The sequence below is a fragment of the Musa acuminata genome, chromosome BXJ2-1 (genome assembly GCF_036884655.1).
Source record: "Musa acuminata AAA Group cultivar baxijiao chromosome BXJ2-1, Cavendish_Baxijiao_AAA, whole genome shotgun sequence".
NCBI lineage: Eukaryota > Viridiplantae > Streptophyta > Magnoliopsida > Zingiberales > Musaceae > Musa > Musa acuminata.
The window spans coordinates 33,607,257-33,630,011 of record NC_088338.1 but is presented as its reverse complement, the minus strand read 5'-3'; the positions used below and the strand labels follow the sequence as shown (position 1 = coordinate 33,630,011).

The following is a 22,755-nucleotide window of genomic DNA, read 5'->3' as shown; positions in this document are numbered from 1 at the left end:
ATTCTGCAACCATCGTGATTCCATTCCATCTATCAATTTTGTATCATGCTCCCTCTTGCTATATCTAATGATTAGTATATTTTCAGGTTATTAAAAAGCTTCTTTTGTGATAAACTTACTGATATGTCATTGTATTTAATTTTCATCATTTGATCATTGCTATAATAACCTGTAACGTTGATTAATATTAAAATTCCTTTCAAAAATATTGATAGGTGGATATGGATGCAACATCCTTTTGTTGTCAATAGTACTAAAATTGCTTACAAAAGACAACAAAATCCTTATTGACAGCAATATGGATTGGTAGGAAGGTAAGGTGGGCTCTCAATATACTGCTACTAAAGTAAAAATATCCCTTCCCTTTGAAAGCTTATTGACATCGGCTCACAACTTCATCTTGGTTGTTGATATCATATCATATCTGCAACCTATTTTAGGATACAGTTCCTTATATTTTCTTTGTATACTCCGCTCTTATGGTGGAATCTAAACTCAATTACTTGTTTTTTTTTTGGAAACGATGTGCTTGAATCAATAAAGGATCTGATCTTATGATCTTCATAATGATTTTGATTTTTTTAATATGATTTAATTGTTAACTCTATGATTTATGTGGATCAATCGACTGTTTTATAACCATGATTTCATCTATCAATTTGGTGTTATGCTCTTGCTATATCTAATGATTATATGATTCAATACAAGTGTACATAAACACCTAAATTATTCTATGCAAGTCAATCACGTGAGTGATGACACGTGTGACTTGACACATAGTCTTTTTTACTTATTATATTTTTGACATTCATCACTTTATATTACTTATATATATATATATATATATATATATATATATATATATATATATATATATATATATATATATATATATATATATATATATATATATATATATATATATGTAAAATTTAAATTGCACATGCTATTTTATATGTAAAACCCAAAGTAATAATTTAGATGAAAGTGGTTGAGTCTCGATGGCGTTAATTTACATTGAATTGCTTCCCATTAATGGTAGAATATTTTGCATGAAGATTTTGAGTGTGTCAATAAATAGCAATATGAAACTCTTACCTATGTGATATATAGGTAATAATAGAATGCTTAACCAAATCTCCTATAAACACAAGATATTGTTGACTTATGAAATATTGACCGGTTTAAGTGCGGCAAAATGAACCGAGAAAAAACCGAAAAATCGAGCCAATGCAAAAACTGATTCGGTTTGTTTTTGATATGTTGATAATTATAACAATTTATGACTTGATTTTCTCAGATGTGATGGTGATGAAATCTCATCAGGTTGGTTAGATTGATGGTTATGATCGATCGGGTTTCTTCTTTGGGTGTGTAAATTAGCTTTTATGTGACAACACATTGACGGGGGCTGATGAATCAATCCCAAACAAAACGATGGCTTTGTAGCAGTTCCGATCCCACAATAAATCCTCCTCCAGAAGAAGCGCTCCCCCTGGCTCAGCGCGACGCAGTGTTCCGCTGTAACGATAGGTAGACGCTTACGGTACGTGCGACAACAACTAACGTACACGTCATTGTTGGAATTACCAATATAATCGATTGGTCTACGTGGCAATTTCTTGTTTGGTACAATTTATACTGTGAGTTTTAGACGATACAGGAAAGCGTCCTTCTTTTCTATTGCGACCTTCGTTTTAAACGCCCGCTGGTTATCGTCCATCTCTCCCTCGTCTTGTCTTCTCAAGTGTGAACGTCTTCGCCGACATCAATGGCGAGCGGCTCCGACGAGAGGAAGAGGAAGAGGACGAGGAGGGAGAAGGGGTACGGCCAGAGAAAGCTGCTTCCTGGAGAGAACGTCGAGGCATGGTCCCTCTCTCCCCACCATCCCTCTCCTTTGATTGGACGCGATCCATTTTAGTTCCCAAATGTGAATTCTTAGTTGCGCTCCATTGATTTTATCTCTGTTTGATCTCTTCTCATCCTCTATCTATGATATCCTGAGGATTCAAGGAAGAAAACCTCGGTATCGGTTGCTCCTTGCGACATCGTGTTACATAAAATCTGAATGGTGCCTGCCGTTTGATCTCTTATATATTGGAAATCGGATGTGGGGTTATTGCTGCAGCTCCTCAAAATTTTACTTTTTCATGTTCTTGTGCTGTCTAGGGATTTACTTTCATCTCGTTTTGATGTTATGCGTTCCATCTCTATCTCTATCGTATTTTTTCTACGAGTAAAAGAATATACAATCTTTACTTCGAATGAAACTAACATGTTTCTGATCGCGAAGTTTCATACTCTCCATTCTCGCTTTGGTCAGCGTGTTTTGATTGTTCCTTCGTAGGTATTATGTTGTGAGGAAGGACTGAGAGGATCTTGGCACGCAGGGACTGTCATCAGTTGTCAAGGATGCTCCCGACTCATTGAATATAGAGATTTGTTATGTGAGGATGAAGGTTCGAATCTTCAAGAGATGATCCTTGTATCGGCTGCTGTAGAGGGCCAGGCTAGAAAAAACCCAAAGAATTATCGTGGCCTAATTAGGCCCTTGCCGCCTTATTATGATATCCAGATTTTTGAGATGAGATATGGGCTCTGTGTGGATGCCTTAGTGGATGATGCCTGGTGGGAAGGTGTGGTTTTTGATCATGAAGAAGGCTCAACAAAGAGGTTGATCTTTTTCCCTGACCAGGGTGACCAGCAGATGGTCATGGTCGACCATTTACGTCTCACCCAAGATTGGAATGAAACATACGGGCATTGGAAGCCACGCGGTGGGTGGTTGTTGCTTCAAGTGCTTCAAGCATTTGAGGAGGAAGATACCCTGCCAGTCTCGATAAGAGAAATCTGGTATGACTTAAGCACAATGGTTTCTTTTAGGGAAAAGATTGGATTGTGGATGTTTGGATCTCTATCAGTTTGGGAGCAGTTGGTATCAGGGTTGATCCGAGAATTGCTATCTGTTGTACATGTCCTATCAGAGGTTTCATATGACCAACCCGTTGATGCTCCCACATATTCTGGTAATGATGAGATTCCATCGGATGATGTTCCTCGTCAGGTAGGAAGTCTGATTCAAAGTGATACTGCTGGCATACTTTCTGGACCAGTTAGGATAATGGATAAAGTTCAGTGCTCACAGCTGCTCACACCTGATGATTGCTTTGTTCAAGGCAATGGAAACTCATCCGAGTGGAACCATGACGAGCAGAATAATGTCCTTGAAACATCAGATGTAGAGGATGTTCAAAATGATAAATCTGGAATCCCTAGTTCATTTGTATACCATGAAGAGGTGGTATTTGCTCATGGTTCACATAGAAAAAGAAGATGCCGAGACATGCAGCACCAAGCAAAAGCTTCTATTCCAACAGTAGCCCAAAAGTTTAAGAAAAGTAAGTTTGATTCCATAAATGAAGTTTCACCTGATGGGAATCATCGCAGAGATATGGTAAAAGCATTTGAACCATGTAAGGTTACAGAACCTCGGGATATGAAGTATGAGGAGGCCAATAATAATCTGCAATCTGATGCACTTTGCATTAAGGTTATTAGTCCTTTTAGTCATCAAAACAATAAGGAGGAAGATACAGGGAACAGAACAGGACAAACATCTTGGCAATCTTTATATGCTGAAGCTGAGCGCTGCCCAGAAGCAGTTGCTTTTTATGCCTTTCGATCTGCTGATAGGGATTCTCAGGTTAAACCATTGAAGGTAGCTGAAAAAGTGAAGAAGCATCTTTTTGCTCTGGGCTGGAAGATCGAATATAGAAGAGATAGATTATTAAGAGTTCGTTTTGTCTCACCCGAAGGAAAAAACTATTATAATCTTCGCAAGGCCTGCATAGATGTGTTGAAAAGAGAACTTGAGGGGGATCAGAGTTGCAAGCAAGGGAGGAAATCTTTTGGAAATTGCTCTGGTTTCGGCAAACCTGATTCAAAGACAGGAAACGTGTGTCCAGAACTAGCATCCCTCGTGCAAAATTTTTTGGAGCATCCATCAATTATGGGGACTGAACGAATGTCAGATCATTCTGGCCATTGTTTTAGGCAATTCCAAACTAACATAGGTATGAAGACAGAAAGAAAACTTGAGAGACTTAGACCCTTCTCCAAACTACCTGATAATTCACACAGCCTTCTTGACTCTGTCAGGATGAAGCTACATCCAGATGAGTTTCATGAAAGCAAGCAACCAGACAGTTCTGTTTCGGGGAAGGAAAACCTTGAGTTAATTGTTTCTGAAAATGTTCCTACTTATAAGCATATTGAACCAGAATACGGCCCTCAAGCTATTTCAAATTACAAGAGATACATTGAATCATCTCGAGAGAAAGGCTTTGAGAAACTACCTAACGTGGATATTGAACTGATGAAGTTAAATGTTCAGAAGCATCTCTTGTACATGGGCTGGAGATTTGCTGAAAGGAGAAGAAAACTACGTTTTGCTTCTCCTGGTGGTGAGATCTTTCATTCTCTTTATACAGCCTGTGAGGCTTACTTGGAAAAAGAAGAAAATATGGGAAAAACATATGGAAGTTCTCTTAAAGGTACAAATGTTAGCCAAAATTCTTGGTGTGCATCAATTGGAAATAAAATTAATGATTCAAAGGAGGTAAGTCTTCTGTGCAAAAATCAGTGTTTCTCCACTTCAATGGACCCTGATGAGTTCCAGAAATCTGATGAGGTGTCAAATAATGGCACCGAAAATAGATCTATACTTGTATTTAGTTCTCCAGAATGTGGAGAAGGATTTGGTAATTCATGTTTGGAAAAACTTAAAAAGTCAAAGACAGGAATCAAAATCTCTTCTTTGTTACCTCTGAAAGTTGTAGGATGTAGAAGACTTCTAGAACATTATTGCTCCCAGAAATCAAAGAAAAGAAAGGTACAAGACCTTAGAAGCAAAGGTTATGAAGCAGGAAGTATTTTCTTACAGCCTGAACAGCAGTTAAGTGAAAGATGCCAATTTGTTCCAGTAACATCTCCCACCCAAAAGGTAGTTGAAGCAACCTGGTCAATGCTAATTGAGAATCGTATAGTATTAGCTAGGCAGAAGGTGCGCTACATTTCTAAGAGAGATGGTCATGTTTTGATGGAAGGACACATAACTCATGATGGGATTAAATGCAGATGTTGTAGAAAGTTGCATAGTCTCACTGGATTCGAAGCTCATGCTGGCAGCGACAAGTGCAAACCTGGTGCGAACACATTCTTGCTTGATGGAAGGTCCTTACTACAGTGCCACTTACAAATGGTGTATGGAAAAGACCTCATAAACTTCCCACATCCAAGGCTAAAGCATGTTTATGCTCACAGCCAAAGTGACTCTGTATGTTCTGTCTGTCAATATGGTGGTACACTGATGCTATGTGATCATTGCCCATCAGCATTCCATGTAGGTTGTGTTGGACTAAAGGTGATTTCTTCATTTGATTTCTTAAATATTAAATGAGATTTATTTTTATTGAAAATGATTGATATCCAGGATTTAAATCTAGGTCAAAAACCAGTTTAGATTACCTATCAGACTGGTATGTTACTGGTACACCATGTAGTATACTGACCTATACAACTCAATATTATTGAGTAAAATTATATATTAATAAATAAAAATCAGAGGTGTTGTACCATTATTGAGCTATATATTTCTATACCTATACTTAGACCGGTACAATCGAGCTCTGATACCTTGTTTAAGACATTAATGCAAAATATTATTCTCATCAAATGTAGTTGCATTATACCATTTATTTGATGAAGTTTTTTTATATAGATTTTTCAGTTACTTTTATCCTTGACCCTTCCCTATTCTCTTCTCCTTTGATTTCAATCTTTAATAGCTAGTTGAACTTTAATGCTTGACAATCTGTTGCTCACAAATTATGTCATTACTTGCATTAATTGTTTTGCTTATGCAGCTTTTGTGCTTTATCTTATGACAATGATGCTCTACATTTTCAGTTGACTAGTGTCAAAGAATTTTGTTGCAAGAAAACAGGATTTAAATGTGCCTGTCTTACTAGTTGGCAGGTTCATTTCAATCTCAACTTAGAACAAAAAATTGCCTTTATATTTCAAGATTAATGCCTTATCAAAATGAATTTTTTGTTCATGTTATATTTTCTTTTCGGAAGTTCATTTTGTCTTGCTTTCTCAATTTAAAAAAAAACAAGGCTTACTTGCTCATCCAAACCCCTTGAAATGTTGCTGAGGTGCAATCTTTTTAGTAGCCAAATCAAAGTATTTCTTATTTTCCATAACCTTTTTTATGTCGGTTGCATGAAGGATCTGCCAAAGGGAAAATGGTTTTGTCCATCGTGTCGATGTGGTATATGTGCCTCAGGTGCATTCAGTTCTGCTGACCAATTTACAGCGAAGACTATGTTGTATTGTGATCAGTGCGAACGCAAATGTAAGATGTCTATCCATTCTCTCTCTAATAATAAATCGTTCAGATCTGACTTGGTGATTTTTCCCCTCTAGATCATGTTGGATGCTTGAGAAGGAGAGGAACTAATTTAAAACATTGTCCTACTGGAAATTGGTTTTGCAGCAAGAAGTGTTCAGAGGTATATTGAAAAATACTCATGCTTCTCTAACATTAACTGGCTCATAAAAACTTAAAGATATGGACAAACAAAAAATGAATTGGATAGCTATTTATGTAGCTCCTCTTTCTTACCTCTTTCCTCTGACTCTTTGCGAGTATCTATGGTTTGACTGGTTGGTTTATGTTATCTATATTTCAACAAAGCATATTTTCTCTCCAAGCAACATGAAAATCATTATATATCAAACGTATTTTAATACTGATGAACAATTCCTTTCAAGTTAGTGATCCTTAAAATTTTCTACTTGTATTTAATGAGGACAATCATTTGATATCTATTCTACAATGCACTCTCATGTATATATGTATAACATGATCTATTTATGCAATTCACTTTAAAGTCTTTTGATCACAATTAACCAACATACATGTCATACGGACTGATTGTGACTAACTTGTACTATTTTCATTCCATTTACTTGACGAAAAACAAAATCTTCATGAGCACCTTATCTGCAGATATTTTTACATTTGCGCAATCTTCTTGGAAAATCAAATCCAACAACAAAAGAAGGATTTTCATGGGTTCTTTTGAGATCTAAGACAGAGACTGATGCCAATCTCAATCAAATTGATTTTGCGACTGTTTCTAGGAATTGCAGAAAGCTCCATATTGCACAAAAGTTATTGCATGAATGCTTTGTGTCTATTATTGAACCTCGTACCCAGAGTGATCTTTTAGCTGATCTTCTCATGAATAAAGAGTGAGATTCTTCTTATATTCTTTATATTTATGTTTTCTTCATTTTCTTTGTCCTCTTGATGATTTTGCACCATGTCTAAAGAAGTTACATACACTGAAATTGCTAGCAAAATTGTTGTCACATATTTCTCTATCTCTGTTTCTTTGTTTGTATTTTATTTTTTCATGGAGTCCCAAATTTTGTGTTGATTTTTTTTTATCCTTATCTAAGGAAGAATATAGTAATACAAAGGATCTTTTTCAAATGTTATTCTGTTGAAATAAAACTCCATTGTTTTTTGTAGTGGCATTAGAATCTGTCTTGAGATTTTATTAAAAAATTATGGTAAAAAATACATGTAGTTGATAGTTGAAACAGCTCATTTTTCTTTCATTTAAACTTCGCAAGCCTATACATGAGATGTTTACACCTCCTGTATGCAAATGTAATGATGGAACTATGACTGTTTTAGTATACTTAAATAGCATTTTCTAACACCCTTGATAATCCTCATGTTTATTCCTCCTGCTGCTTTTGTTGCATGTCTAAATTCTACCTATTATGAAGTAGGTGACATTAATTTTGGTTATTTTATTCTAGTATGAGCCTGATTTTCTTATTTTAATTACGAAGAAAATGGGCAATAGACTTACAACTTTTTTTAAAGCTTGATAGTACATTTTCTGACAATTGTAATTAATTTATTTTCAATTTGGGAAGCTCAAAAGAACATAGTCATCTTTTTATTAGACTTACATATACCTAACATTTGGGAACTACTTCATTGGTTGCTCGCTTTTTATGAGAAGCCAATGGAATCTTGAGCTCCTAGCTCATATGTAAACTTTATATTCACTTACCTACAGTTTAAAATCTTCGAGCACCATGAAGCCATGCAAAATATCTCGGAAAATTAAGATCCAAACCTTATCTGCTCTTTCCTATTTTTGTAATAATCTAAAGTCCTTATCCATTTGCCTCGGATAATTTCAATGACTTACATCCATAATTATTATGTTTATAAAATACTTAGTTATTTCTTAGGTTTGTGTCGGATACATTCTTAATCCTTAGGTTTGTGATAGAATACTTGGAAGCATACCTGCCGCCCACCGCCAATTTCAGGTATGCTTCCTCCTCTTCCTCAATGGCTGGCTTCTTCTTCTTCGTTCCTCATCCTCCTTCTTCCTCCATTTCCGCCATCGCCTCGTCCTCTTCCTTTAACGATCCTCCTCTTCCTCCACCGCCATCTATTGATTCCTCTTCTCCTTCTTCCTCTTCGAGTCTTCGGTTAATATTAGTGTATCATGTGCTAGTACACCTATACCAACCGGTATGTATTGGTTCAGCCATGGGGACCAATACAAGTGGTTTGGTACAAGATGATAGTTCTTGGTTTTTCCTATAGCCCTTTTTTTTCTCTCCTCAGTATGTACATCACTGAGTACACATTTGTTTTACAATGTGTGATGGAAAGTCATAGGGCCCAAATTGACAATTTCAGGAGCTGATCTCCTGTTGAATGAACTAGGAAATTCCTATGTGCCACCTCAGGTATGCATCACATTCACTAGCATACTTAAGTCAGAAGGTCACTGGGTTGTCTCATGCTGACAATCTTGTTTAATCATATGCACCACTACAAGTAGTTTGTATTATTATGGAAGACTGATTGAACTGAATCAGACCGCTGCCACTATCATATCAATGCCATATTCATACAAAGAGTCCAATGGTCGATGTCTCATCGCCTCCCCATGCATATATTGTTAAAGGATGCACAATATTGGCTGCAAGTTTGAGATCATGGTTGACATCATCCCCACTATTTCCATATCGACCATACACCACAAATTTAGATGGGCATTTGTTAAATTACTTCCATTGTGCTATTTCTAGGGCTTTCCAGACATCCAACTCTGCTATAAAAGCTCTTCCAATCTCTTACAACATATTCATGTATTTGACTGTCTTGAAAATTCCACCAATTAAATGCTGATTTAGATTATTATTCTTCCATTCTGACCAATATAGTCATAATGGATGCACTGTCAATTATCGCAGTGCTACAAATGATGGCCATGCTATCATATCAAGTCCGTATGGATCTATATGATATCTTCAAGGGTGTAGCCTAGGACCACATGGATCTATAAAGAAATCATAACTGATTTAGACTAGTTTATGAAAATCAAGGCCTTTTCTATATATATCTAGGTTAGATTCATGGAAATCAAGTTTTGTTTCATGCAAATTTACACATTAGATCCATGAAAATCAACACTTGGTATGTGGAGGTCTATCCCAGATCTGCATGGATTTATGATAGATTTTTGCAGATCTAGCCTAGATTTACATGCGATCATTGCAGACCATAGCAAATAAATTATTCAAAAATCAAGGCTTGATCCATATGGATTTAAGTTAGATCAATGAAAATGAATGTATGATCTATGTGGATCTAGGCTAGATCCGCATGAATCAAGCCTTGAATCTTTTAACTTTGATGAGAGTGTCCATTTTTCCCTTTGCAGACTTTGAGTAGATCATTTACCAAGCCAAGTTTTCCATTTTTTTCTCATGGGACAATGCCAAAACCCTTGAGTAAATTGCAAACAACATAATAAAAATGATTATTCCTGGCTTCAATGGCAGCCAACTGAGCAACTATGTTTAATTATTTATTCATGGAATACTCATAATTCGAGTAAACTAATTTTGGTTCACAACTGATCCAGCTATTTGTTTCAACAATTGTGTTACGCCACATGAACATTCTCATGATGGAATACTGAGATTGTTTAATTTACCTTATAGATTGGTCAATTGATCAGAAATAAAGCTAAGAAACCTGTGATATTGACCAACTTTGATATCCACATGAATCACAACTCACAAGAAATTTTAACCTAACCAAATGGATTATATGTCCTATTGGATATAAATTGTGCAAAATTAAAAGACCACTTGCGTCAAATTTATGGAAGTTTTAAATTTCACAATGTTGCAATATTATCCTTTATCAACTTACAATAGCCTATCTGATTTCAAACCCATATGCTTTCTCTGTGCCTCTCTTAAGATGTATTTTGATGATGCAAAGTATGTCAGTTCTCATGTTCCTGAGATCATATCCATTCTGTTGCAGATCAGAGCTGAACAGATTAAACTTTTGGGGCTTTTATACTATGCTTTTGGTGAGAGGAGATGAGATCATATCAATGGCTACATTTAGGTATCATCAGCTGATGAACTAATTTGTTACTGAAAGACCACCTACTATTTTTTAGTGTTTAATAGCATTATTTACATGTTCTTGATCTAGGGTTTTTGGTGAAAAGATTGCAGAAATGCCTCTTGTTGGTACGCGTGCCAAATATCGCCGACAAGGAATGTGCCACATTATTTTGGATGAACTTGAAAAGGTAAAATTTTAAAAGTTACCACTGGTTGAAAACCAAGAATACCTAGTTGCTTTATAGTTGAATGTTATAGTATTTTAATGACAGGAGAATGATAACTTAATCCCAGAAATGGAAGTATTTCCTCCAAATCTTTGACCAGTTTAAAACACATGAAAGCTTTGAGAATGATGCAAAGGTCAAACCATTTCTGTAGGGCAAGATAAAATTCTAAATGAGGGTTTAACCATATGAAAACTGGCCTGAAGTTCATATTGTAGCATATTTAATTAAATATCAAAAAAGTTAAAAATGCATTGTGCCTGAGAAATACCAAAGTATTTGATTGATGAGATTGATGTTGTGACCGGTGAGAATAATGACTGTCAATTAAAAAGAAAGAATTCTTTGTATCAAATTTGATTTATATTAGGATTGTTACTGGTGGATGTTGTTTGTCAGATAAAGAAAAGAAAGATACAGAGAGTAAGGTGGCCCCTACATATGTGTAGATTCAGAAAGATAAATAATTGAGTTCCATGGCAGGTAACCTGTAGTGTATCAATGAAAAAAGTCCTTGCTCATCACATCCATTTATGTTATTAACAAACATTTGTTAATGAGAATTGATTAACATCTAATCTTAAAGCAACAGTTCAAAGAAGCAATTGAATGATAATTATGTAAGTTTATACCTCATTCACCACTAAGAGATATCATTTTTTACATTAAAAGTCAAAGAAAAAGCAGAATCTTCAAGGGGTAGCTTACGAAATGTAATATGTATCAGCAGACAGACCAAAAAGGGCAACCAGTGGTAAAATTGATGGCAGAAAGTGTCAGACATTTTTGTTTGTCCTGCGGAAACCATAGAGAAGAATCAGGATATTGATGAAGTCACTGAATAGTTATACATGTGGCTGCACCAAAAGTTCATCCAGAATTTTGTTTGATTACTGGAAATTGAAAATCTGAAGGAATACACAAAGTAGTATAAGATGAGCATGGTCAATATGACTGTTGAGATGGACAGGTAGTAAAGTTAACATGGCAAGTAACTAGGAAAAATGTCTGGATTGCCTCACTTGGGAATATATTTGTCGATAGCCAACTTATTGCAGATGTTTGTATTAAATACATGTGGCGGGCATTATTACATTTAAACTGCCAAAAGTACACAAGTTGATGTATTTATATTCTTGGTTGGAAAGTGAGATTATCCTACTTGAACATGTGATGTATACAGAGTTAAAATTGCTGCTCATGGATTCAATTTTGAGTTCTTGTCCAGTTACTTTCTGCGTTAGGTGTTGAAAGGCTGTGCATACCAGCAGTCCAAACACTTATAGAAACATGGATGAGCTCCTTTGGATTTACAAAGATGAGCAACTATGAGAGACTAAATCTCTTGGAATACACCCTTCTAAATTTTCAAGATACCATCATGTGCCAGAAACCGCTAAGAACTGCTCCAGAAGTTACAGATGAAAATAAAGGTATGTGACAATAATCAAAGCCCCCCACCCCTTCTAGTCATCTCAACCATATGAGTAAAGAAAAACCATCATTTACTCTTTTCTTTTCGTTGCAACTTTCAATCTCTGCTTTGCTGCAGGAAAATGCCACCAACACCAAGATAGTCCCAGTAAAAATCTTGATTGACTGAGAAGCTTATGGCCTTGTATCTGAGGGTATTGAGGTGGTGGAGTCCGTCGATTCATTGTCATCTCTTGATATTCAGTCTTGTTATCTTCCTGGGCAAAATGATACACCTGAGAAGATAAGTTATCAGAATCTTCATTCACATTCTCCTGCATTGAGTGGCTACACCGATCCATTTGGTATGCAGTGAAGTGTGATATGACAGAGTAAATCAGCACAGATAAATGTGGCTTGTAGTTTTTTCTTTTCTTTTCTAACGCTTGCAATTTATTTATTTATTTTTTCTAGTTCGCTGCTTGCAGCTAAAAGCTCAGTTACTGTCTTTAACCACTTAGATGACCGTCCTGATATCCAGCATCCTAAAGGGAGTTGGCGAGGAGACTTGCATTGCCAATCATTTTGGTTACTGATCCTTTTCAGTTTTACTATGTAATCATTTCTTCGGTTAGAACTGGTGACTGATCAAGTATGCCCTTTAACAGAACTAATATAAAATACATCTACAGGATAGGTACCAGCAGATAGTGTTGGGTTAAAGATACTAATTACAAATTTCAGAACTTTGAGGTGCACCATGTGGAGAACATGTCAGCCATTCAGCAACCATTTTTAGTTATTAGCATCACTCTTCATTGTTGTTATGCACCTCTTATTATATAATTAGCTTTATTAGGGCAGCTGACTTTGTACAATAAGAATTTTGCACCTTGTTGCTGCAACTGTTGAATGACAAATGCTTCATCCAATATAGGCTATGCCCTGACTAGTTCTAAATTGTAACCAATTGACAAATTTTGCTTGATCTTAACATATACGCAAGGTTTCTCCATTTCATTGGTTTCTGTGCTTTATATGACGGTAACGAGGACACTTCCCAGATAAGATTTTAGCCCTTACATTGTGCTCACATGAGATTAGTTGTTGATAAGCAAAGCTAGTGTGTTTTATGCAATATGAAATGGATTTTGAAGGACACCTGATATTTAGAGAGAACACAGACTATTTTTTTATTCCAATTAATTGAGCATATTGCTTTTACTGATATTTATTTCACCATGAATATTCGGCAGCAGGTGTAGACTTACATTCAAATTTCATCTCATCATTACTACTAATCATCTGGTTTTGCGAGGTGGTCTACAGAAATGATATATTTCTTTTCTAATACTTCATGCATTTCTACAGGATGAAAATTTTGCATTAAAATGTGTATGAACTTATAAATTTTATATTTTTTCAAATGAATGCATCAAGATATATTTGAAGCACACCTAACTGAAAATTTCATATCATTCAGCACTTGATAATACAGATATTAACTCCTTGTTCTCTTAGTCTATACATATATATACATATACATACATACATATATATATGTATATGTATATGTATTTATATATAAATATATATATGTATTTATATATATATGTATATATGTATATATATATATATGTATATATATTTATATATGTATATATATATGTATATATATATATGTATATGTATATATATATACATATATATGTATATGTACATGTACATATATACATATGTACATGTACATATACATATATACATATTTATATATATACATATATACATATATATATACATATATACATATATAAATACATATATATATATATATATACATATATATATATATATACAGTTATGTTGCTCAAGTTTTGTAGACACAAGTTTTGTAGATTGTAAATGCAGTTTTAAAGCCTTAGAACTGAAGAGAAAGAATACAGTTCAAGAACTTATCTGATTTTTTTGTTATAATTATTTTGTATTCATTTTGGAAACCTTTAATGACGTCTCACAAAGTGATGAACTGAATTAACATCTTTTTCTTGGGTGATGTTTCAGAAAAAAAAAAAATTCGGATTTTTTTCGAATAATATCCGTTTTCATCAGTTTGATACTTTAATTTTTCTCTAACATCAGAAATAGTCTTAAATGCGGTGCCCATGCCACTTAGACCTATCCTTCCTCCTGCACAGATTGATTTGAATTAGACCTCGCCCTTTTATCTCCCTCGCATTCCAATTTTGAAGTACTATGTATGCACCATTCTCTCATGCCTCTCCACTCTCCCTGTTTTGTCGTTAGTTGTTTCCGATGACTTTTGCCGATCTCTCCTCCCGTCTTTTATTTCCAGACCTCTCGCACCCTAACATACTCTCGTCGGCTATTTTCCTCTCATCCTTTTCTTTATGATGTGCTCAACTCTCACTCTCCTCAAAAAACACAGTTCTATCCAGTTTAGCGATTACCCGGAGATGGACCCCTTTCCTCTCCCGTTAGGGTTTGGTTTTCCTCCCTAGTTAGTCGTCAAATACTCGTCGATCTATCTCCCATCGATCATCTTTTCTCTCATAAATAGTCTCCTCTCTTGTCAGCTGTTTGTGTTCCTCTTCCCATGTGCTACACTGTATCAGGTATTGCTTGTCTTTTCATATTATTTTTACCTTACGATTGTTTCTTTTATTTCCATTTTGTTTATGCTCTTTCTTTTTTGACCTATGTTTTCGTAAAGGTAGTATTCAATTTTGCCCTAGCTTAATATGATTTCGTAGATATTAGAACCTAGGTGTAATAGAAATTAGGTTTTTGCCGAATAATTTTGTAACTGATTATGAGGTTATGACTTAATCTGGAATCCATGTGCTCGATTCATTATATAACGTTAGGAGTCTATCCAAGCATGTTACAATATTTTACAATATCGTTATATTGTTTTGGTTACATGATACAATAATATTTTGGTTATATATTATAGTGCTTTGGTTAGCGCTACAATATTTTGGTTAGTGTTTAAGTGTTTTAATTACATGATATATGAAACACTTGTCAAGATTCACCTTATTGATATGTATTAATTAATCCATACCAACTTATCATATGTTGGTACGATAGGACATATCAACGGTAAAAAAAAAAATACCAAACATAAAACAAAAAAAATAAAAAAAATTAGATTAAGATTTTTAAGTTAGAAATAAATATAAATTTAGTATAATTTTGAGAAAAAATAATTTAAATTAGAAAAGAATAATGATATATCTTTTTTGGGCTTTCAGAAGTAGTTTTATGGTACGTTTCATATTGTTCTTCCATTGATATTAAATTATCTACAAAGTAATGATTTGAATTATTAGATTATTATTTTTAAATAACTTAAACTTTAACATTCAAATGAATTAAGTAATCAATTGATAAATATACTTGGTTTTATCATAAAAAAGAATGATGTGATTCTGCGAATGGTAGATCAAGGTTCTCAATCCTATGTATTTATATATCAATTTGATATATTGATTGGACTCAATCTTAAAATTGATCCTATGACATAGTATATCGATGTATCATATGTCATTGGTGCATCAATATGGTGATGATTGTAGTCTGATTATCATAATCCACATATGTCCAAGATAACTCATGAGACAAGGATGATTACGACATGTATTAGTGTGGAGCACGAATAACATCAATCACCATACTATTGCTCGGAAAAAAATAATTAACTATCACCATACTACTATTGCCTATAAGATTCTTCGTAATATGATGACTATAAATATGATAAGCTTTGTTCTGTGTCTACGTCATGTAGGCTCTGTCACATTTACTCAAAATCATTCATTATCTTCCCCTTTCTCTTTTGTGTATAAACTTGACTAGTACATTATCGAGCTCCATGAATTGAATTTTGGGTGGCAGATTAAAATACTACTCCATGGTCTATGCAACTACCCTCAAGATGTGTAGACGAGATTATCGACTCCCCGATATCGTTGCCATCCTCAATCGAGGCATCGCTATCTATTGTCTTCCCCTTTGCTTTTGCCATTGCAAGTTGGGCAAATAACTATGATGGTTAGGTTTCTATTCCATGGTATATTGCTTTCTATTTCCTTAAGCAATATAACTCAATATTATTTGGCTCCTTTCACCACGATCTAACCAAGGGGGATCTTCTTCCTACTAGAGATATATTTCCTCTTCTTTTATTGTCATGGTGATAAAACACGAAGAACGTAAAGGATTTTTTTATCTCATCAAATAGAGGATCCTATTGGTTTTTCATTGTTTCAACCCACTCTAACATTGGCTTTAAATCTTTATTGTAGTATTGGAGATGGAAGAGATCATTTTTTTGTTCCTCTAGCTCCTTGTCCAACTCGGAACACCATAATCTTGGCCATATGTTATAGTGAATATATACTAGTTACTCCAATCGTCTATTATATAGTATGTTATCGACTTTTGTATAAATTAATACGAACATTGGCCAATTATATTCACAACCACTAAGTATCATCATATGTGAAAGTACATGGATGACAACCATCTCTAAATTTAGTATATCATCTTCAAATTGTAACCACTACTCGATTACATAAAGATATATATAGGACTTTATTTAGTATAACTAATAATTAAAGTAAAATATAATTTATAAGATATATATAGGACTTTATTTAGTATAACTAATAATTAAAGTAAAATATAATTTATAATCAATGTATGAATAACTTTTTCTATCCATATTATAATGACACAATACAGTTATAATGTTAAACAATAAACTAATTATTTCTTGAAATAGTCAACTTTCCATAATAGCATTGGTTATATAGGTAGTGTTCTACAAAAGTCACTATATAATATTTTTAGTATCAACAATAAATCTGATAACGTTCCAAGACAATACTAAAATTGAATGGTTAGATTTAGATAATACATTGTAAGGCAAATAATTTTATTAGTAAAATACTTTTAAATATTAAAAAATTATGAATTAAATTACATTGAATATGAATTTATTTGCATTATGGATGTCTTGGTTCATATAAACTTAAATTCTATAATCAATAATCTATAAGTATTGATCGACCTTAAAATAATCTATGAAGGCTTTCTTGACCTCATTTTGTTATAATCAGCATATATCTAAGATAAGACATTTGGGGACACTTGTCCATGTCGATCTTACGGAGGACAACAAAAATTTGTTCCACTCTTGTTATGATTTTATTTATGATATTCTAAAATCTTGAAGAAAGAATATTCTTTTTTATCTTTTTTTCATCACTTAATCTTGAAATTTTGAAATTAGATCATTCTTGTGAGGTGACTATTGCCTTAAGGCCTTACATCTAAAATCAGACCATTGTTGTAGTGACTTTAAGGTAATAAAATTTATAGTAAATCGAGTGACTCTAAATCGAAGTATCGCATCACTTGTATACTTTTGCATCAAAGAGTGGATCCAATAATGATTATATATAAACTTTATGATTGACTATACATGAGCTATATACTTGTTGTTGTTGTCTGATGGTAGGTCACCAATATTCTTCAGTATTATATCTATGTAATGAGCTACACATTGAGTCCAAAATAATTTTTTTTCATAAATTATAAATTGGCCTTCTTAAAATTGGCTCCATTGTTGATAACTATTTGAAAAATGTACTATAGTCCGATCTTCTCTACTATGGTATCCATTAGATTTTTATTATAGTTTGCATCTTGAATCTTGTCATAAGTATTAATTGACTTATGAAAAATCATTAATCTGTTGCAATGTACAAAAAAAATTGATGATACTTATTCTTATTGGTGTTGTCCAACTGTCATACATTAGTGTTATTAAATCTCAGATTTTGATGATGAAATCAATTAATGAAGTTATGGTCTATTGAGAATTTTAGTGATGCAGGATGAACTTTGATCATGAAAAGATAAATTGGTTGAAGCAGAAGAATCAAACGTTGGGCCGGAATGGATGATGTCAGAAGATTGGATGTTAGGCTGGAGGATCAATTGACATGTTGGTAGAAGGACTTTGTGCCATGAGTTCGGGCATCGAGCCAAAATGATCGGACATTATCCCAGGGAGCTTAGATTTTACAGGAGGTCAACATGTCGATCGGGCAATACGTCGAAGGAGAGGACGATGCGTCGAAGGCTCGGACAAAGCACCGGATGAACCAATGACATGTTGGACAACATAGGATTCTTGTCTTATAATCGATCATGTCTTGATCGAAGTAGTTTAGGTTGTAATTGAGTTAGTTTCAGGTATAACTATGCTAACTCAATCAGGGGCCTATTGGGCTTGAGTCGAGGTTGATTTGGGCTTATTGGGAGGCTCATTCAGTGACCCATAGTCAGGTCAAGCGGTGGGACCGCTAGGTCAGGTGATGGAACCACTCATGAGCTGGAATGTACGAAGTATATATTTTCTGAAAGACCTTATCAGGGCTGTAGGCAGTGGTACCACCCAGTACTGGTGGTGGTACTGCTAGACCCGAAAACCTAGGATGAGACCTTTTTTTAGCTCCACTTTTAAAGCTATTTAGGGTCTATATATAACCCACCAATTCTTACTTGGAATAACAAGAAATAGAGTAGAAAGGGGGAAAGAATCCTTGAGGAAAAAAATATTGTAATCTCTTTTAAAGTTTAGAGTCTCTTCCTCTTAGAGTTAGAAGTTTTCTAAGGGAGGAGTGAGGTCTCATGTAAAAGATAGGTGTGAAGGTTCTCTTCTAATCCTGTGAAAAAGAGAAAGAGTTGTAAAGAGGGTAGTTAATCTTTGCTTGTTGAAAGAAGATCAATAGTGAAAGCCGATAACCTCGAGTAAAGAGGAATCAGGAGTTGACGTAGGTCGAAACAACCGAACTACTATAAATCAGTTTGTATTTCCTTTATGCTTTTCATTACTATTATTGATTTAATTGTCTACTACTCTCACTTGCTCTCTAAGTTTAAATACTTTCTGATACAAGCTTTCTCGAACGAGTTTTCTAAATCGTTGAAATTTTACGAAAGCACTAATTCACCCCCCCCCCCCCCCCCCCCTCTTAGTGTCGTTTATGGTCGTAACAGTTGGTACCAGAGCCAAGTTTCTCTCGGTTGGTTTAATACCCAAGAGAGATTAAATGACTTTTGTCGACATTCAAAAGGGTCACTCCACACTCATCATCCTATATTCAATGGAACAGACTATACATATTGAAAAACATGAATGAGAGTTTTTTTTACTTTCTTTGGATTTCAATTTATGAAATGTCATTGAAGTTGGTTTTCAAATACCCTCTAAACCTATGAATGAATGGAATGATTTTGAGAAAAAATCGTTTTCGTTAAATGCTAAAGTTATTAATGCTTTGTTTTGTACTTCAGACAAAAATGAGTTTAATCATATTTCGACTTGCGAAACTACACATGATATTTGATACTCTTGAAATTACACATGAAGGCATAAGTAGAGTTAAAAAATCTAAGATCAATCTTTTGATGTATAGTTTTGAATTATTTTAAATGAAGCCAAGTGAAACCATTGGTAACATGTACACCCATTTTACGGATGTTATCAATTGTTTGAAAACACTTGGTAAAAGTTTTACTAATCTTGAACTTGTTAATAAAATTTTATGATCTCTTCCTAAAAATTTAGATCCAAAAGTAAATATTATTCAAGAAACAAAGGACTTGTATGACACATGATGAATATGAGAACAACCTTCCAAAGATCATGAAGAATATGATATTTAGAACAAAAAAAGACTACTTGAGTGAAAGCTCAAGCGATGATAACGACTTTGAACTCCTCATAAGAAAATTCAAAAAATCCATAAAACAAGAAACTAAGAACAAAGACGAACTTAAAAAGGACACAATAACTTGCTATGAATGCAAAAGGTCAGGACACTTCAAAAGCAAATGTCCACAACTAAAGAAGAAGATGCTTACAATTCAAAAAAAGAAGAAAACACTCAAGGCGACTTGGGACAAATTAAGTGCATCGGAAGATGAAGAACAACTAATGAAAATGAGACGACAAACTACACTTTGATGGCTTTCGACAATGAGGTATGTGACTCATCTGAAATATCTTTATCTTATAATGAATTACTTGATGCATTCAATAATTTATATGATAATTTTAAATTAGTTGGTAAGAAATATAAATTGCTAAAAAAAGATCATGCATCTCTATTTAATAAATTTGATAAATTAAAAAATAAGTATGATAAATGCTTGTTAACTTTTTGCATTAAGAAGGAAAATGTATTACTACAACAAACATTAGAAAATTTTAAAATTGATAATAAATCATTAAATATGATTCTTACCAAAAAGGTCATATTTATAAAAAAGGAAGGAATCAACTTTATGAGTAACATTTAATAAAAACCAACTACCTTTTGTTAAAGGACTGACATTACATGTTCCCCATAAGGTTAAGTATAATTTTTATGGTAGACATGGTAATTTTGCTTATAAAAGTTCATTCAAAAATTATAACTCGCATAAATTAGTTTGGGTTCCTAAAGGAATCATAAATGACTTAATGCTAAAAGTTAAGATAGGTAAATCTAATCATGAAGGACCCAAAGTTAAATGGGTACATAGAACAAACCTATTTTTCTTGTAAACATGTCTACAATCGAAAGCTAGGAGCAAAAATGATATCTTAATGATGGATGCTCAAGGCACATGATCAGAGATCCAAAACACTTCACAAAGCTCACTAGCCGAAATAATAATAATAAAAGAAAGATAATTTAAATTATAATTATTGGTAATAAATCTTTTATTAAAGATATTTTAATGTGTTATACTATTGATCTTGATGATTGTCATGACGAAACTTGTTTTTCGATTTTAAATGATGATGAATGGATTTGGCATAAAAGATAAGAGCATGCTTGTATGAAATCAATCACATAAATTAAAACGAAAAGAGAAATGTATTTTTTCTTGAAAATTTTGTTATCTTTAAAGCTTATCAAGTTTTCATCGTACAGATTCTTAGTGATGAATCTATATATGTTATTTTTTTTATGAATCTCTTGAAGTATGAAAGTGATTTTAATGATTTGATGATTTGAATGAGTTTTATCCAAATCATGATCTTGATTTCTCAATATTTATAACTTAGAGATTTATTCTATATGAATTAAGATTTTTTATTTACGTATGTTTCTTTTTGCTATTTACTAAAGAGAATATTTTTTTTGATTTCTCGGAATTCTTGACTTAAGATTTTCTTTGAAGATCATTTACTATTTGATCTCCTAATATTTTTTTTCGTTATTTACTAAAGAGTATATTTGTCAAAATGAATCATATATTTTGGTATTCATGACTTGATCTTTCATGATTTTTGATATTAATACCTTTCATGTCATGATTTTCATTTGACTCTCTTGTATTCATGAATTATATACCTCATTACCAATCTGATGATTTAAACATTGATGTAAAGGGAAAAGAATTACACTTTTGTATTATTCCCTTCGTATCTTGCATATCTCAAGAGAAAAATTACCAGCTTGTATATCTCAAGAGAAGCAAAAATTGCTAAACTTGCACATCTCAAGAGAAGCAAAAATTGCTAACTTACATATCTAAAAAATTACTAGCTTACATATTTAAAAAACTTACTAGTTGTACTTTTCTCCTTTTTATTGATGACAAAGGGGGAGAAGTTATTATGATGATTTAAAATTTGAATTATGTTTGGTATGATGTACTTTAATGTTTTGAAATTAAGATGATTTGAAAGTATGCATGAAATACTCATGATTTTATGATGGATGTAATGATGTGATCAATTGGTTCATTCTATACTCATGATGCATACAATGATAAAATACTTATGATTTTCTGAATTCAAAGTCTTTTTTCAGATGTCATATGGATAGGTGGAGTTTAGTTAAAACTCCGTCATCAATTGGTTGTCATCATAAAAAAGGGAAAGATTATTGAATCTCAGATTTTGATGATGAAGTTATGATCTAATGAGCATTTGGGTGATACTGGACTAACTTCGATCATAGAAAGGTAAATCAATTGAAGTAGAAGAATCAGAAGATTAGACGTTGGGCCAAAGGATTGGTTGACGTACCGGTAGAAGGACTTCATGTCATGAGTTGGGCATTAGGCCAAAAATATTGGATATTACGTTAAGGAGATCAGATGTTGCAGGAGGTTAACATGCTAATCGGGCAATACACCGAAGGTTCGGATGAAGCACCAGATGAACCAATCACATATCGGACAATATAGTACTCTTGTCTTATAATCAGTTGTGTCTTGATTGAAGTAGTTTAGGTTGTAATTAAGTTTGTTTCGGGTGTAACTATGCTAACTCATTTAAGGGCCTATTGGACTTGAGTCAAGGTTGATTTATGCTCATTGGGCGGCCCATTCAATGACCCAGAGTTAGGTTAGGTGTGTTAGGAACGAGTCGGTACTAAGAGGGGGGGGGGGGGGGGGGGGGTGGTGAATTAGTGCAGCGGATAAAAACATCGGTTTCGGAAAATTCTTTCGTACATTGAAAATCGATCCTGAAAATATGGTTAAC

General features: G+C 33.7%; 1 protein-coding gene across 7 annotated transcripts; it reads left to right on the top strand.

The window, feature by feature from the left end:
* The first annotated feature begins 1,683 nt into the window (after nucleotides 1-1,683).
* LOC135599117 (uncharacterized) lies at nucleotides 1,684-12,649 on the top strand. 7 transcript variants are annotated; one of them, XM_065093862.1, is made up of 9 exons: nucleotides 1,684-1,864; nucleotides 2,348-5,422; nucleotides 6,292-6,418; nucleotides 6,490-6,575; nucleotides 7,076-7,320; nucleotides 10,448-10,534; nucleotides 10,625-10,724; nucleotides 11,992-12,196; nucleotides 12,316-12,649. In XM_065093862.1, the coding sequence occupies exons 1-9, from the start codon at nucleotides 1,772-1,774 to the stop codon at nucleotides 12,360-12,362; spliced, it is 4,065 nt and encodes a 1,354-aa protein (XP_064949934.1). In that variant the 5' UTR covers nucleotides 1,684-1,771; the 3' UTR covers nucleotides 12,363-12,649. The 7 variants fall into 7 exon arrangements, 4 of the variants coding, with proteins under 4 accessions (XP_064949934.1, XP_064949937.1, XP_064949936.1 ...); XM_065093865.1 differs by lacking the exon at nucleotides 12,316-12,649 and having other exon boundaries at nucleotides 10,641-10,724; nucleotides 11,992-12,157; XM_065093864.1 differs by lacking the exon at nucleotides 12,316-12,649 and having other exon boundaries at nucleotides 10,641-10,724; nucleotides 11,494-12,135.
* Nucleotides 12,650-22,755: the final 10,106 nt, after the last annotated feature.